Source organism: Leptinotarsa decemlineata, unplaced genomic scaffold (assembly GCF_025532065.1).
Source record: "Leptinotarsa decemlineata unplaced genomic scaffold, Ldec_3_MD MMD2_P_RNA_scaffold_2, whole genome shotgun sequence".
Classification (NCBI taxonomy): Eukaryota; Metazoa; Arthropoda; class Insecta; order Coleoptera; family Chrysomelidae; genus Leptinotarsa; species Leptinotarsa decemlineata.
In genome coordinates this window covers 10810548-10824390 of record NW_027412529.1, presented here as the reverse complement: position 1 = coordinate 10824390, position 13843 = coordinate 10810548, and the positions used below count along the sequence as shown (strand labels likewise).

Genomic DNA, 13843 nt, shown 5'->3' with positions numbered 1-13843 from the left:
AATAACTTCCCAAGATGCATTTATGCAATACATGAGTAATAAGTAATGGATCAATTGAAAATCTATTCTGTTTTTTCTTTATCCAGCACACACTTTGTTTATTCTGTTAGTAGAAGTATTTTTCTCTGTATATTTAACTCTTCCTCTTATTGAAATTTTTCAAGAGTGTCGTGACTGTCGATGAAATTTTCGCTCGACTACGATTCCGAAAGTTTCTGATATGTAAAATCACTTTTCGATCTTTTCGAGTAGTTTAATTCTTTGGACGAGACCTTTTCGAATGCTTGAGTTCCAGCTAGTTAATTGCTGAATTTAATTGAAGTGGAGAAACTGAAATTCAGTCACGCTATTCCTAGGTGAAGTTCGACCTTCATTAGTTTGAATGGAGTGATTTTCTTCGTTGAACTAACAGTTTGACATAATTCAAAAGTGGTAACGTCTTAGTCCTAGATTGGTGATTGCTTGATCGCCGAAAAAAGGTCACTGATTAGCCAATTTGAAACCATGAATAATAAAAAATATGTTTTTCATATTAGAGTATACATAATAACGAAAGTGCTTCAGGTTCTCAATGTTTCAATGCCTCATATCGTACGTAGCCTATGACAGAATATTATTCCATTTTAATGCAAGAAAATTCCATCGTGGAAAGAGTCAGTTTTGGAAATTAAAAAAAATTAAAGGCAAAAACATGAAACACTATTTCAAACCAGGAAGTTTTATATACCTCAGCATTTTTATTGTTTCATAAAACTGACATTGAACATTCTTTGGATTGTGGATTATATATAAACACTTTCGCCCCTAAGCATACTCTCAGGCTTCGTATTCTGTTCAGAAAAGAAGCAAGATTTTCTACAAGGAATTTCACAGGAAGTGTTTGGGAGACTTCTTTGATAATTTCAACACATGACGTTAAAGAATAATTTGTTTCAAAATCGAAATTCTCATAGTTTTGAATTTTCTCAAAAGTTACGTTAATTTGCTGTTCAATCTTCTACAATAAGGGACCGGTGAAAAAAATGCTAACCAGGTTCGCAACGTTAAAAATCTGCGTTTCTCCAGAATGTATCTATACTGGTTGGTCAATAATTGGAAGAGATTTTTGTTCTCAGATGAGATATCATTTCTTGAAAATATCATAATTGAAATATTCTTGGGAAAGAAGGGTTTTGGCTTACTTCTCCATCATTTCACAAAAAAGTGGGGGAATCTTCCAAACAAACAAAGAAAGAAATCAATTAATTTCATAATAAACTATTTACAAAGATATGTAGATTATACAAAGAAGTAACTTTCAGAGACAAACTGGAATAAAAAACCTTCTAAAAACATTAAAATACACGAAATAAAAGATACTTTCGACACAACTACTTAAATATGAACATTAAATTATACAAAAAGACTTTTTCTTTTCAGTTTATACTCCAATCATTCGTTATAGAATTGAATCATATATCATTCACAGGATTGCTACACAATATAGTCTATGAAGGACGAAAAAATGTCTCTTATATGGAACACTGTCATCCTCAATAGCGTTCATCGATGTTTCGATGTCTCCAGTACCAATCTGGATAACATTACAAGATTAGGCAGTCAATTCATATGGTCGCAATTTTTTGAATGAGTTCCATATGGGTGAAATTTTTCCTCTTTCATTAACTATTATATTGTTTTAGCACTACTGTGAATGATAGCTGATTCAATTTCATAACGAATATTTGGAGTATAAACCTAATAGAAAAAGAATTTTTTGTATAATTCAATGCTTATATGAAAGTGGTTGTTTCCAGCGGGGTTTTTCATCCGGTTCGTGTCTGAAAGTTACTTCTTCGCATATTCTACACATCTTTTTACATAAGTTTATTGTGAAATCAATTTATTTCTTATTTTCTTTCCCACTTCCCACTTTTTTTGTAAAAAGATGGAGAAGTAAAAAGCCAAAACCTTTCTTCCCCAAAAAATGATCTCTCCTAAAAATATACTCCTTTCAATATTATAACTGAATATGAAATGCTGTTTTCTGCATTATTTTGTGTCAATGTTGAAGAATGCTAGTCCTCACGTGATTGACTGAAAAGTTGATGTACCGTCATTGAAATGAGCAACTAATAGCCATAATTTAAATACCTTGGAGCATCTATGTTATCAGCATGTTTTCAAAATTCTGATCTATCCTCCACAAACACGTAGGATGATTTGAAACATTCGAAATGAGGTAATTTCATGCCTTTCATGAGAGAAATGATTTTTCTGCTTTATCTACAAATCTTTGAGAGGATCTTCAAGACCATTTTCCCTGGCTAGATATTCGTTTCAGCTCTAAATATCTATCTTTTGCTTCTGAAGTAACGGAAGTTAGTCTATCATCCATGGTTGCATATATTCCTTTTTCAATGAAGCGAACTTCCAACAGCAAACCTTGGTTCCAGGGCCGTCGCCATGGGAGGGGCTTTCCCCCTGCTTTTTCGACTTGGGAAAAAGTTGGTAAATTTTGGACCGTGAAGATAGAAAAAAATAATAGTAAAAAAAATGAATAAAAATTTAAAAAATAAAAATGAGAGAAAAGAAAGGTAATAAAAGAGAGGTAATAAGGGAAAGAACCAGGAGAAGGTTGGGATTTCCCAACATGCATAACTTGGAGATCCCATACTTTGAAATTTTGAGTTGTTTGAAAACTTCAAAAAAGTATAATTTCTCCCAAGTGAGAGAACAGTCCTGAACAGTCCACAAATTTTAAAGTGACAATTTTACAAAATCCCAACTTTTCGCCGTTTTTTCGACCTGGAAAAGTTGGGAAATTTCGGGCCGTGAAGATAGCAAAAATAATAGTAGAAAACAATAAGCACAATATTATTTAAGTGTTGTTTCCTTTCATTTGAATTGAATATTCCTATACATGGCGGATATGGTGGAAGACCAAGGACCTTGATCCAAAATAGAATAATTCCCATTATTATTTTTATAATTACCAAAATTTACTTTTGTTTGTGAATACCCTAACGGGCAAAAGCATTCAGCCAATTTTTGGATAGCTAAGTGAAAAAATTAATATATTATAGTAGTAACTAATCCCGCGGCTTTCATTTTTTCGAAGTTGGGAAATTTTGATGGTGGGATTGGGAAAATTTGGATTCCCTCCCCCCCGGTTTTTCTTTTCGCTACGGCCCTGCTTGGTTCAACAAAAATTGCGAGCAAGCTGTCGCCTCCAAAAATCTCGTTTATTAGCAGTGGCGCAAAAATTCCAGTACCCAAAACCGAACTAGGTTCCTTAATGCTCGCAACATCTGCAAACTTAGGCTAAATGAAAGCAAATAACTTCACATTCAGAGAATTAGCGAAAAACTGCTTGCCAGTCCCAACGGGTCTAGATTCTTCTGGTCAGTAGCTAAAGCTGCTAATCAAAACTTTTCAAAATTCACAATTCCACCTCTAACACAGACGGATGGTTCAGTTGCAACAACAGCCATAGAAAAAGCAAATTTATTAGCTGAACAATTTGCGTCCCACTCCACAGTAGATTTTCTGGGAAAGGCACCACCCACTATTTCCACGCTAGAATCCACAATGCCAGAATTTACTTTTCGACAGCGTCTAGTCAGGCGAATTTTGAAACAGCTCAATATCAACAATTCGTCTGGTCCTGATGAAGTCCCCGTCATCGTACTTAAAAAGTGCACAAATGAACTCGCACCAGTATTTTGCAGACTTTAACCTGTCTTACAAGAAAGGCGTTTTTCCTTCTTGTTGGAATATTGCTCGCGTTTAGCCTATTCCCAAAAAGGGCAAGAAAAATCTTCCAAACCACTATAGAGCAGTCGCTTTGCTATCAGTGATATCAAAAATCGTGGAGAAAGCCTTAAACCACATCCTTAAATATTTGAAAAGCTTTAACATCTTGATCTTTATCAATATGGCTTTCGGAAACAAAGATCATCAGACGACCTTCTATCGTATGTCACCCATTTTTGGAATAACGCAATCGAGAAACGTGGAGCTTCAAGATCTTTGACCGTGTATTGCTGGTCAAATTTCGATGCTATGGCTTATGTGCGGCTCTCCAGCTTCCTGAAACAATGTTTCCTGTACGATAGATATCTCTCGAATACTTTTACCATCAACGCTGGTGTTCCCCAAGGATCCATATTGTCTCCAACCCCTCTTTCTATTGTATATCAATGACTTATTGGAAAAAAACAAGAATCCAATATTATGCTTTGCTGACGACAGCACACTTGTCTCGGTTGCATATCTTAATGAGGATCTAGAAGTAATTTAGAATTGGGATAAAAGTAATCAGGTTCAATTCAATGCTACAAAAAACTCAGGCATCGGTTTTCTCCGAAACTGGATATAATAATGCTTACTCGCTTGCCGCCACAACCAATTTCCCGCAGTAGGTAAATAGCTGGTGCTGTGAACCTGGATGGGAGCTATAAAGTTTGTTAACACGATTCTTTACTTAGCTTCAAGTTAGCTCAAATGCCTAGTACGTGTGCGGTTGGCATCCACCACTACGCCAGTCACTGCCTGCCATCAACACACTGTCGAGTCAAGCTTTATACGCAATTATCACAGTTTGTGTTTTTCCGGTGGAGATTTATTTTTCCGATGACATGAATATTAAATTGATTTCACTCATTATCCTATATTCACGGAGATTGAGGTGAGTGAAAATCAAGTTGTGAAAGATATATGTGAAATGCCCGAGGTTTTAAACAAATATTACGTTGACAGTATCAAAGAAATAGTCAACAATATAGATTATATTGGTCCAGATTTTCCTATTGTAAATAGAAGTAACAATATCTACTTAAAAAGTTTTAAATTAATTAACAGAGACACTTTAAAGGAAATTATTTTTGAATTGGCAAATAAAGGAAGTCCTGATGATATAAATGCAGAATTTTAAAAAAATTGTTTTGATAATGTTGCAATGCCCTTAATTAATGTCATAAATACTTCTATAGAAACCAGTACCATTCCATCAATCTTAAAAATTTCAACTATAACACCAATTGCTAAAGTTGCTAATTCGAATAAGGCATCTGATCTTAGACCAATCAATATGCTCTGTACTATTGAGAAAGTATTGGAAAAAGTAGTCTATAGGCAACTTGTTGAATATTTAGAAGAAAATAGTTTGTTAAGTAGTGTACAGTCAGGATTTAGGGGCAAACACAGTTGCGAAACAGCACTGCAGTATGTTTTAGATGAGTGGAAACTAAACCAAAATAATAAATTAATCACAGGTGCTGTTTTTTTAGATCTTCAGAGGGCATTTGTTAACAGTGTTAACCGCTCTTTACTTATTAGAAAACTAGAAAGCTTTGGTATTATTGATGATGCTTTAAAATGGATGATGGAATATTTAGATAATAGAAAACAGAAATTAAAATTAAATAACATTTTATCTTCAGAAATTAAAAACGAGTGTGGTGTACCGCAAGGTAGCGTGTTAGGTCCTCTTCTATTTTTATTGTATATCGATGATATTTCATTTATAATTGATAGATGCTTTGTTCATCTGTTTGCAGATGATACTTTAATATATTATGCATCAAATGATCTGCTTGATATAATTAATGTAATAAATGAGACACTAAAATCTGTATATAACTGGTGCTGCTTCAACTCGTTAAAAATTAATAAAAATAAAACAAAATTCATGATTATAGGAAATGAGAAGCAGTACCATGACTTCAAAAAATATAATTACAATATTAAAATATCAAATAATAAAATTGAGTTAGTAAGAAAAATTAAATATTTGGGTGTAATTGTAGATAATAGAATATTTTTTAAGGAACAATAGCATTCAAAATTAATTACATAAGTAGGCAATCTAAGCACTTAAACCAATGGTCGCTTTTACTTTTGTATAATAGCTTGATTTTACCTCATTTTACTTATTGTGGAACCATCTTGTACTTACTAAACCAAAATGAAATTGGAAGACTTCAGAAACTTCAAAATAGAGGAATGAGAATAATATTATCTTGTGATAGAAGAACACTTATAACATTAATGTTGAATACATTAAAATGGTTATCAGTAAAAAATTACTTTCGTTATTTAGCATTAATATTTATTTTTTAAATTAAAACTGGTGATGTTCCTGTATATCTACGTGACAAATTAAAGTATAACTTTGAATATCATGAATACAATACAAGAAATCGCAATAACTTTCATATACGTCAGACTAGTAATGTCAATTCAAATAATACAGTTTTCATTAAAGGAGTTCAAGCATTCAACGAACTACCGGAGGATATTAAGAATGCTACCTCTCTAAATATATTTAAAAGAAAATTAAAAGTGCACCTTTTAGACCTACAAAGTGTTTAGTATAGGAACCTGCTAATACAGTTTTTTTTCTTCTTTTTATTTTATTTATTGTGCTGTTTTTATTTATATGTTTCAATGTACATGATTTTAAATTTTAAATTTTAATTGTGACATTTAAATTTTTAAATTAGATTAAGACTAATATTGTAACTGCATTAGCTTGTGCTAAATAAACGATACATATATATTGCGTTGGTAGAAATGAAATATAAGTCTCTGAAGCAGGTCATTCCTGTTGATCTTTGGAAAATTGCTAAGTTTTAAGCTTGTAGGTATGCCACTATGCTTCCATCTCGGATTCACTGCATATATGGCACGTTCATGTTAATTCTCTCACAGTAGGTATAACGTTGCTGTTTACATGGATTTTCTGGTAGCGGTATTTTTTCACAACACGATTATTAAAGATCTCCTGCAATTCTCAAAATACATTCCAAAAGAAACTAAAAGCAAAATTCAATATGTGACCAGAATAATTTAATTTTTATTTTAAACTATGTTGCTTGTTGTATACTTCTATAATAATTTGTTCCATCACACAATCTATATTTTTTTGTCCAGTTACTCCCTTTTTTTATAATGCATATTAGATTAAGTGTAAGAGTATGTATATAGCTAAACTTCGCCTATTATGTAATATTAGATGTTTCACCGTAGTGTACGCTAGTCAGGATCTATCCCCAAAGCCTCCTCCTCACACCGTAGGGTAAGTGATCATTAGGTCCGAGAATCATGTGCCCTGAGCAAGAGCAGTTAACCTAAAATGACAGCCTTCTGCATCTGTCCGGCTGAGATTTCTTCCTCAGTGCGGCAAGTCGTAGTAGAAAGGGCATCATTCCACCAAGGACTCCAATATAATCAGAACAACCATCGTGACAGAGTTATCATTATTATTATTATTGATACTTATCGATAATTCGTGACATAGATGAGCGCTTGGAGCTTGGAGGGAAATTAAAAGAGTTGCTACCCAAAGTCTTTACATAGCTCCAAGCTAGACGAAACACCGGTGTTACCTCACGATTTGGTATATATTGAATCCGTTATGGGAATAGAGAAGTGCCGAACTTTCACTGATACAATCTTGCTCCAGGCGAGAGCATTAGTGTTCGAAAAGAGGAGGATAACGGATGAAATACTGCAATTATGTCTTCGACTTTATCCAGACCACTCTGTAGATGTTGAAATGGTTGTTCAGATTATTGAAGTTCTTGGTGGAATGATACCCTCCATTGATATCTTGACTCATTAATAGATCCCTATACATTACTGTATTGATCATCAGATTCGTAGATTCCAGGCGTTCAGTTTTTTACTGAAATTAGCATTTCTTTGGTTATGTTACGTTCTGTTCACCTCTGCTAATGACAACAAATCATACTTCGATTCGGGACAAGAAAAACCTCTCTTAAACCGTGCTATAGAAATTTAATTTATAATATTGCGATTGACATAAAACACGGCATCTCTTTATTGCTCTTGATATCTCTACAATCATAATATTTGTCCAATTCTTGTTTCAGTGTCTTTTCAGCAATCGAGCATTCATGCCATCAGAAGTTTTTCAGCGAGTTTTCCGGCGAGACGAGCTTCAGTTAGCGCCGCTCTCATGTTGGGAAATCATTCGAAATCGCCTGCGTATCCACCGAAGATACAAGAGAAAAGAAGTACCAATTCCACCCTACCTGATGATGACGAAAGAGTGCCAAAACGACGCCTTGTTAGGAATAACACGGAGGAACCAAAGACTGTCAGGTTGGTAATATAATAATATTACTCCTCACAGATTTTAAACTTTCACAGCCGAAAATAACTGTATCAAAGCTATTTTCTGAGTCTATTGGCCGTGGTCTGTAGGTTTTAATGCCTAGACATTTCATCTACAAGTGCGGTAGACATGCGAGAGGCATCGGACTAAGTGTTGTACTTGCCGTCACAGTGCATACACGTTGTTCAGGGTTCGAGTTTCTGATTTCTGGTTCCCTCAGTAGTTGTCGTGCCTGATTAGTGTGCAATTTAGTGAAGGTAGACAAACATGGTTTACGTTAATTTCCTCTTCCTTTCGGTTGAAATTGACTGTCTTTCGAATTTCTGTCACCCCCTTATAAAGTCTTGCACACTAGCTCTAAAAACTGTCGAACGCTTGGGTCCCTTTCATAACACAATTAATCTTCACCTAAAGCATTTTTTTTATTCAACTGAACAACTAACTTCATATAATGATTTGGGGTAGGTAGGTCTAAAGTGAGTGGGTCTATTTGACCCTCCACCGCAACCCATAAGGGTTTATTGTGGCTCACACCTATTCACACTCGGGCAATTAAACCCAGCTTCTAAACGAAGCCGATTAGTTTGTATAGTGAGTGGTCTTTCAGGTCAGATGATGAGAGTACGGATCTGCCAAACTCAAAGAACCTGATTCGGTCCCCAGCGGGGCAGTCACAAAGTATATGCTCTGCAGTTTCATCATTTTCCAGACAGAGGCGACACACACTATCTTCCGACAGTCCAAGTCTCTGCATGTGATGATTCAAATGACAGTGACCTGTAAGAAGGCCTGTTAGACATCGTAGTTCATCCCTACTGTAGTCCAACAACTCTTTGGAATCAAGCTTCGAAGGGTGAATAAAAGTCTTGGAGTGAGCCAATCCTGGAATATTCTGCCAGAAGTCCATAACTCTTCTTGTTTGGCAAAGCCCAAAGCGATGCCAATGACAGGTTCTGGTCCAATGAAGCCACTTGCAGCACATGATTTGGGGTACAAGGGTTCACTCATCAACTTTCGAATTGTCCAGGTAACATGTTTTAAGATATTATATCTTCAGCAGAAGAAGAAGAAGATGTGGTAATTAAAATATCCCAGAACATCCAATGTCGTCAAAATGTTGAAAAAGATTTATTTTCAGTGATGTTTTCAAGTTATAAATGGAAAAATAATAAAGGGAAATAATAAAATGAAATTAAATAATTTGGCAAGAAGAAATAAATGAAAAAAAAAACATAAAGCCATATAGTGTTTCATATAACATCCTACTGCAAACAATCCTACTTAGATCTGACATAGGTTTCATCAGTAAGTACTAGGCAGAGTCATGAATGTACGTTCAAGATATTTTCTCTTTATTATGAACAAGCTATAGAAATAGCGAACGATGTCAAAACTTTGCAATAGACCACGGGATCACATAGAATAATTTGTCATGCAAACATTTTTCTTTTTATTGATAAACAGAAAGAGAATATTGAAATATCATCATTTCAAGAATGACATTGAGACTAATCTGGGAATTCTGTGATGAACTGAGAGAAGGAATAGATCAGTGGACTTTATACTGAGTGCAATAAAACTTTCAAATCCATATATGGACACCGAAACAGCTGAGTAGGCGAGACAAAATTATTGGTACGGACCCAGATCTGCTTCAACAGAACAAGAATAGGCTCATATACATGACTACTTGCTGGTAACTATACATTTAGGGGACACCTGAACAAAATAGGATTGTATAACGGAGAGCTAAGCTGTAGACTAACATTGCAACAATTAAAATGTGAGGTTCTAGATGAGATAAGCCAAGCTACCTACAAATTAGTTACAGGGAATATGGTTACAACGGGGGAAAATTGAGTTATCATCACTTGAGAACAGGTACATGTTCGTAACAACATATAATAGAGGGAACTGATGACAAATTTGCCAACAAAAATATGGGGAGTATACACACAATTTAATATCAATGTCAATGTTTGCCTATCTAACTGTTTTGGAAAATGATTGAACCCGAATCCGTTTTCAACTAATATTATGTTTCAGCAAGATGAGGTACCTATTCATTACGACGAGCTGGTTTAAAAGTGACGAGATGACAATCATCCTAACCAGTGAATATGTGAACGTTAGTCCTTTGAATGACCCGCAGCATTACATAACATGACACCCTCAGAATTTTGTAAGGATCGGTGGAACCTAAAGTTTACGTTACACAGTAGTGTACTCCAGAGCTCATGATTAGAATAAGAGGTGTTCCCAACGAAAGAACCCCAGAAACAGTCTATAATGAATTCCTAAATGTACTTCAGTATTGTGGGGAAGTGAATGGTGACCAATTCAAACTTTTACTGAAACGAACTGAGTGAGTTTGGAATACATTTTTTTTTTAATTATGACATTTATCGTTTTTTGTCAATCCTTAAAATTGATACAAAACTGCTAATTACTCAGGAATGGCTGATCTGATTCTCAAAAATGAAAAAATGTGGAAAGAGAATTGAAATGCCTATCAAACGAATTATCACAAGACCCCCTTATCTATTTGAAAAAAGTTGGTAGCGCCCTCTCGGCGGCGAGTGATGCAACAATGCAACACTATTGTCTATTTTATTGGAAAGTACTATTTATGTAAATTTTATCCGACCTTTTGTTTCTGTTCAAAAGAGTGCGGGAGACTATTCACGTCCGTACTGTATATCTGTGTAGATCGTTAATGAAAAAACTTTGAAGAACGAAGAAATTTTCCTGAATCGATTCAGTGATCATTATAGAACGTCAAGTTTTCCTGAAAAATCACTCTAATCTGTAGCTAGATTAACCAATGCAAATAAGATAGAAGAAGCAGTAGTATTTTCCAAGAACACTTTCACTATTAAAAAAGAAATAAAAAGAATCCATTCAAAAAGTGGTCAAATAACAAAGACATATATGAATGTAAAAATACTAGTAAGTAGGTAAAGGTCTTTCGGCCTTTCGAGAGCTTTGGGTTCTGGTTTCAACCAGTTGCTTTATAGTGAAAGCTACAGAGAAAGACAGTGGTCGATGTAGAAGCATGGCTTTGCAACGATCCGCCTTCGAAATCAAAACAGACAGGACAGTATACGCTCAGGTGAGAGGTAACATAAGACAAAATATACATCAAAATATCAAAAATACTCGAAACATCCTTTGAGATGATAGGGCGTCATTTGTTTTGAAAATTTCTTGGTTCTTGCTTCGAAGAAAATAACGTTGTATAGTTCAAACCCCAGGACATTGAAGCACTTTCGGCTCGTGGTCAAATGCATACTCTTTTTAAACTGTGTCTTTCTTACCTCTGCTGTTATAGTTATGATACTGATCAAAAAACCTTGATGTGGAGTGTCAAGTTGAAAGGAAACCGAAAGAAATACCTAAAGCAGATTTTTGGGAAAGAAAAGCTTTGGCTTTCTACTTCTCCAAAAAATGTTCGGAGTACAAACTTAATGAAAAAAGTGATTTTCGTATAATTCAATATTGATATGGAAGTAGTTGTTTTAGGGGGGCTTTTTTCCAGTTTGTATCTGAGAGCAACTTCTATACATGATCTTCACATCTTTGTAATGAGTTTATTTTGAAACTAACTGCTTTCTTTCTTCCTTCGAAAGTTTCCTACATTTTTTGCATGGAGATGGAGAAGTAGAACGCCAAAACATTTCTTTCCCAAAACCAAAAACAAGAAAAATTTCCCAAATAAATCTTCAGTGATATAAAAAATGATGGAAAAATCCGTAAATCACCATATCCTTAAATATTTGGAAGGCTTCAACATCTTGAGCGAACATCAATATGGCTTTCGGAAACAAAGATCAACAGACGACCTTCTATCTTATGTCACCCATATTGGAATAATGCAATCGAGAAACATGGAGAGTCAAGAGCTGTTGCGCTTGATATTTCTGAGGCCTTAGACCGTGTGTGACATGAGGAGGTTTGCTGGCCAAACTTCGATGCTATGGATTGTCGAATCATTTTCGCTGTGGGGCTCTCCAGCTTCCTTAAAGAACATTCCCTGCAAGCGACCGTCGATTAATATCTCTCGAATACTTTTACCCTCAACGCTGGTGTAACCAAGGAATCCATATTATCTCCAACCTTCTTTTCATTGTACCTATATCAATGACTCATTGGAAAAAAGTAAGAATCCAATATATCGCTTTGCTGACGACAGCAAGCACACTTGTTTCGTAATTTCATTTGTATTCCAAGACATCGGCTGCAGATGCACATCTTCACCGGCAGTAGGAGGTTGCATATATCAATGAGGATATAGGGGTGATTTCGAATTGGGGTGAAAGTAACCAGATTCAATTCAATACCACAAAAGCCCAGGCATCGGTATTCTCCAAAAAGATAAATGTCTCCAAACCGGATACAACAATGACAGGACATACAATTCCGCTTTCTGCTTCTATAAGTTTGTTGGGAATTAAAATGGACACCAATATGTCTTGATCTCAGTAACTTTTGATGCTTTATAAACCTCCATCAGACCTTCTTTGGAGTATTGTTCTCATGTATGAAGCTCCGCCCCCAAACATACCCTAAAGCTACTGGATTCCATCCAGAAAAGAGTCATCCGCCTGGTTGGACCTTGATAGTCTGGAACATCGAAGAAAGGTTGGAGATTTGTCTCTCTTCTATAGATACTTTCACGGGAAGTGTTCAAGTGACTTGGTACATTTGATTCCACCAAGTGCAGTACATATCAAAAATACGCGACGGACTGTGACTGCTCATCGTTTTGAGATTCAACTCAGTACACCTCGAACATCACTGTTTAAGAACTGTTTCATTTGGAGAACTGCGTTTATGTGGAATAAACTTCCTCAGAACGTTTTTCTAATTGGACTTAAACTCCAGCGATTCAAATTCAATGTGAATCGCTACTTTCGCACAGGCACCGCTCTTAGAGCGCCTTAAGGATTTTCCGGTACTGCTTGTGTTTTGTCCTTGAAAAAATCTCTTCTAAAAATATCCCCCTTCAAATCTAAAGCAGGTGTTCTTTAGATTGCTGAAAATCCACATGAAGAAGTCACTGTTTCACGGTGCTGCTGCTCTGAGAAATGTTGCAGTTACTTTAAGTGCTTGAAAATGTAATTTCTATATTCGACAGAAGGGGTAATAATAAAGTTTTAGTTAATCAGTCTAGCAAAATAAGTACTCATGCAATTCTTTCTGACATCAAAAAATTGACACAAAATATTTTGATCGGGGTTATTCAGGATTCGATACCTATGTATAGGCCTTGAATTCGCCCTACATCCATTCAAACACAAAATCGTATCTAAACAAGGTTAACCTGAATGAAATAAAAATTATTATTGAACGTTCAATAAAGCTTAGATTTTATGGAAATTATTTTATCTCATACTATAATACAACTCGCGATTGGTACCAACAATCTGTTCTAGATCGTAGATAGTGTTTGCATTTTTTAAGATTCATGAAAACCAATCAATAACCCATTAAGTCAGAAGCATTTCCATATTTCATTCGATGATCGATTCCATTGAAGTTGAAGTGAATTTAGATCGACGCATAAGTACCTTGTTTCACAATAGAAAACAATTGTAAGAAAACAGCTTTCAGGATATTCTTTGGAATTTTCCGAAGCGTTATTGATGTCTGCCATATGTCTGTCGATATATGGACCGTAATAATTATTGTAGAAAATTGTCGAAACTACGATTAAAAAAA

At 35.1% G+C, this 13843-nt stretch overlaps 1 protein-coding gene across 1 annotated transcript in view; it reads left to right on the top strand.

Moving 5' to 3' along the window:
- Nucleotides 1-13843, top strand: part of LOC111508752 (uncharacterized) — a 46504-nt gene that overhangs the window by 11936 nt on the left and 20725 nt on the right. The window contains exon 2 of the mRNA XM_023164358.2: nucleotides 7878-8109. Within this exon, the coding sequence (XP_023020126.2) occupies nucleotides 7878-8109 (232 nt within the window). The remainder of the gene's footprint in view (nucleotides 1-7877; nucleotides 8110-13843) is intronic.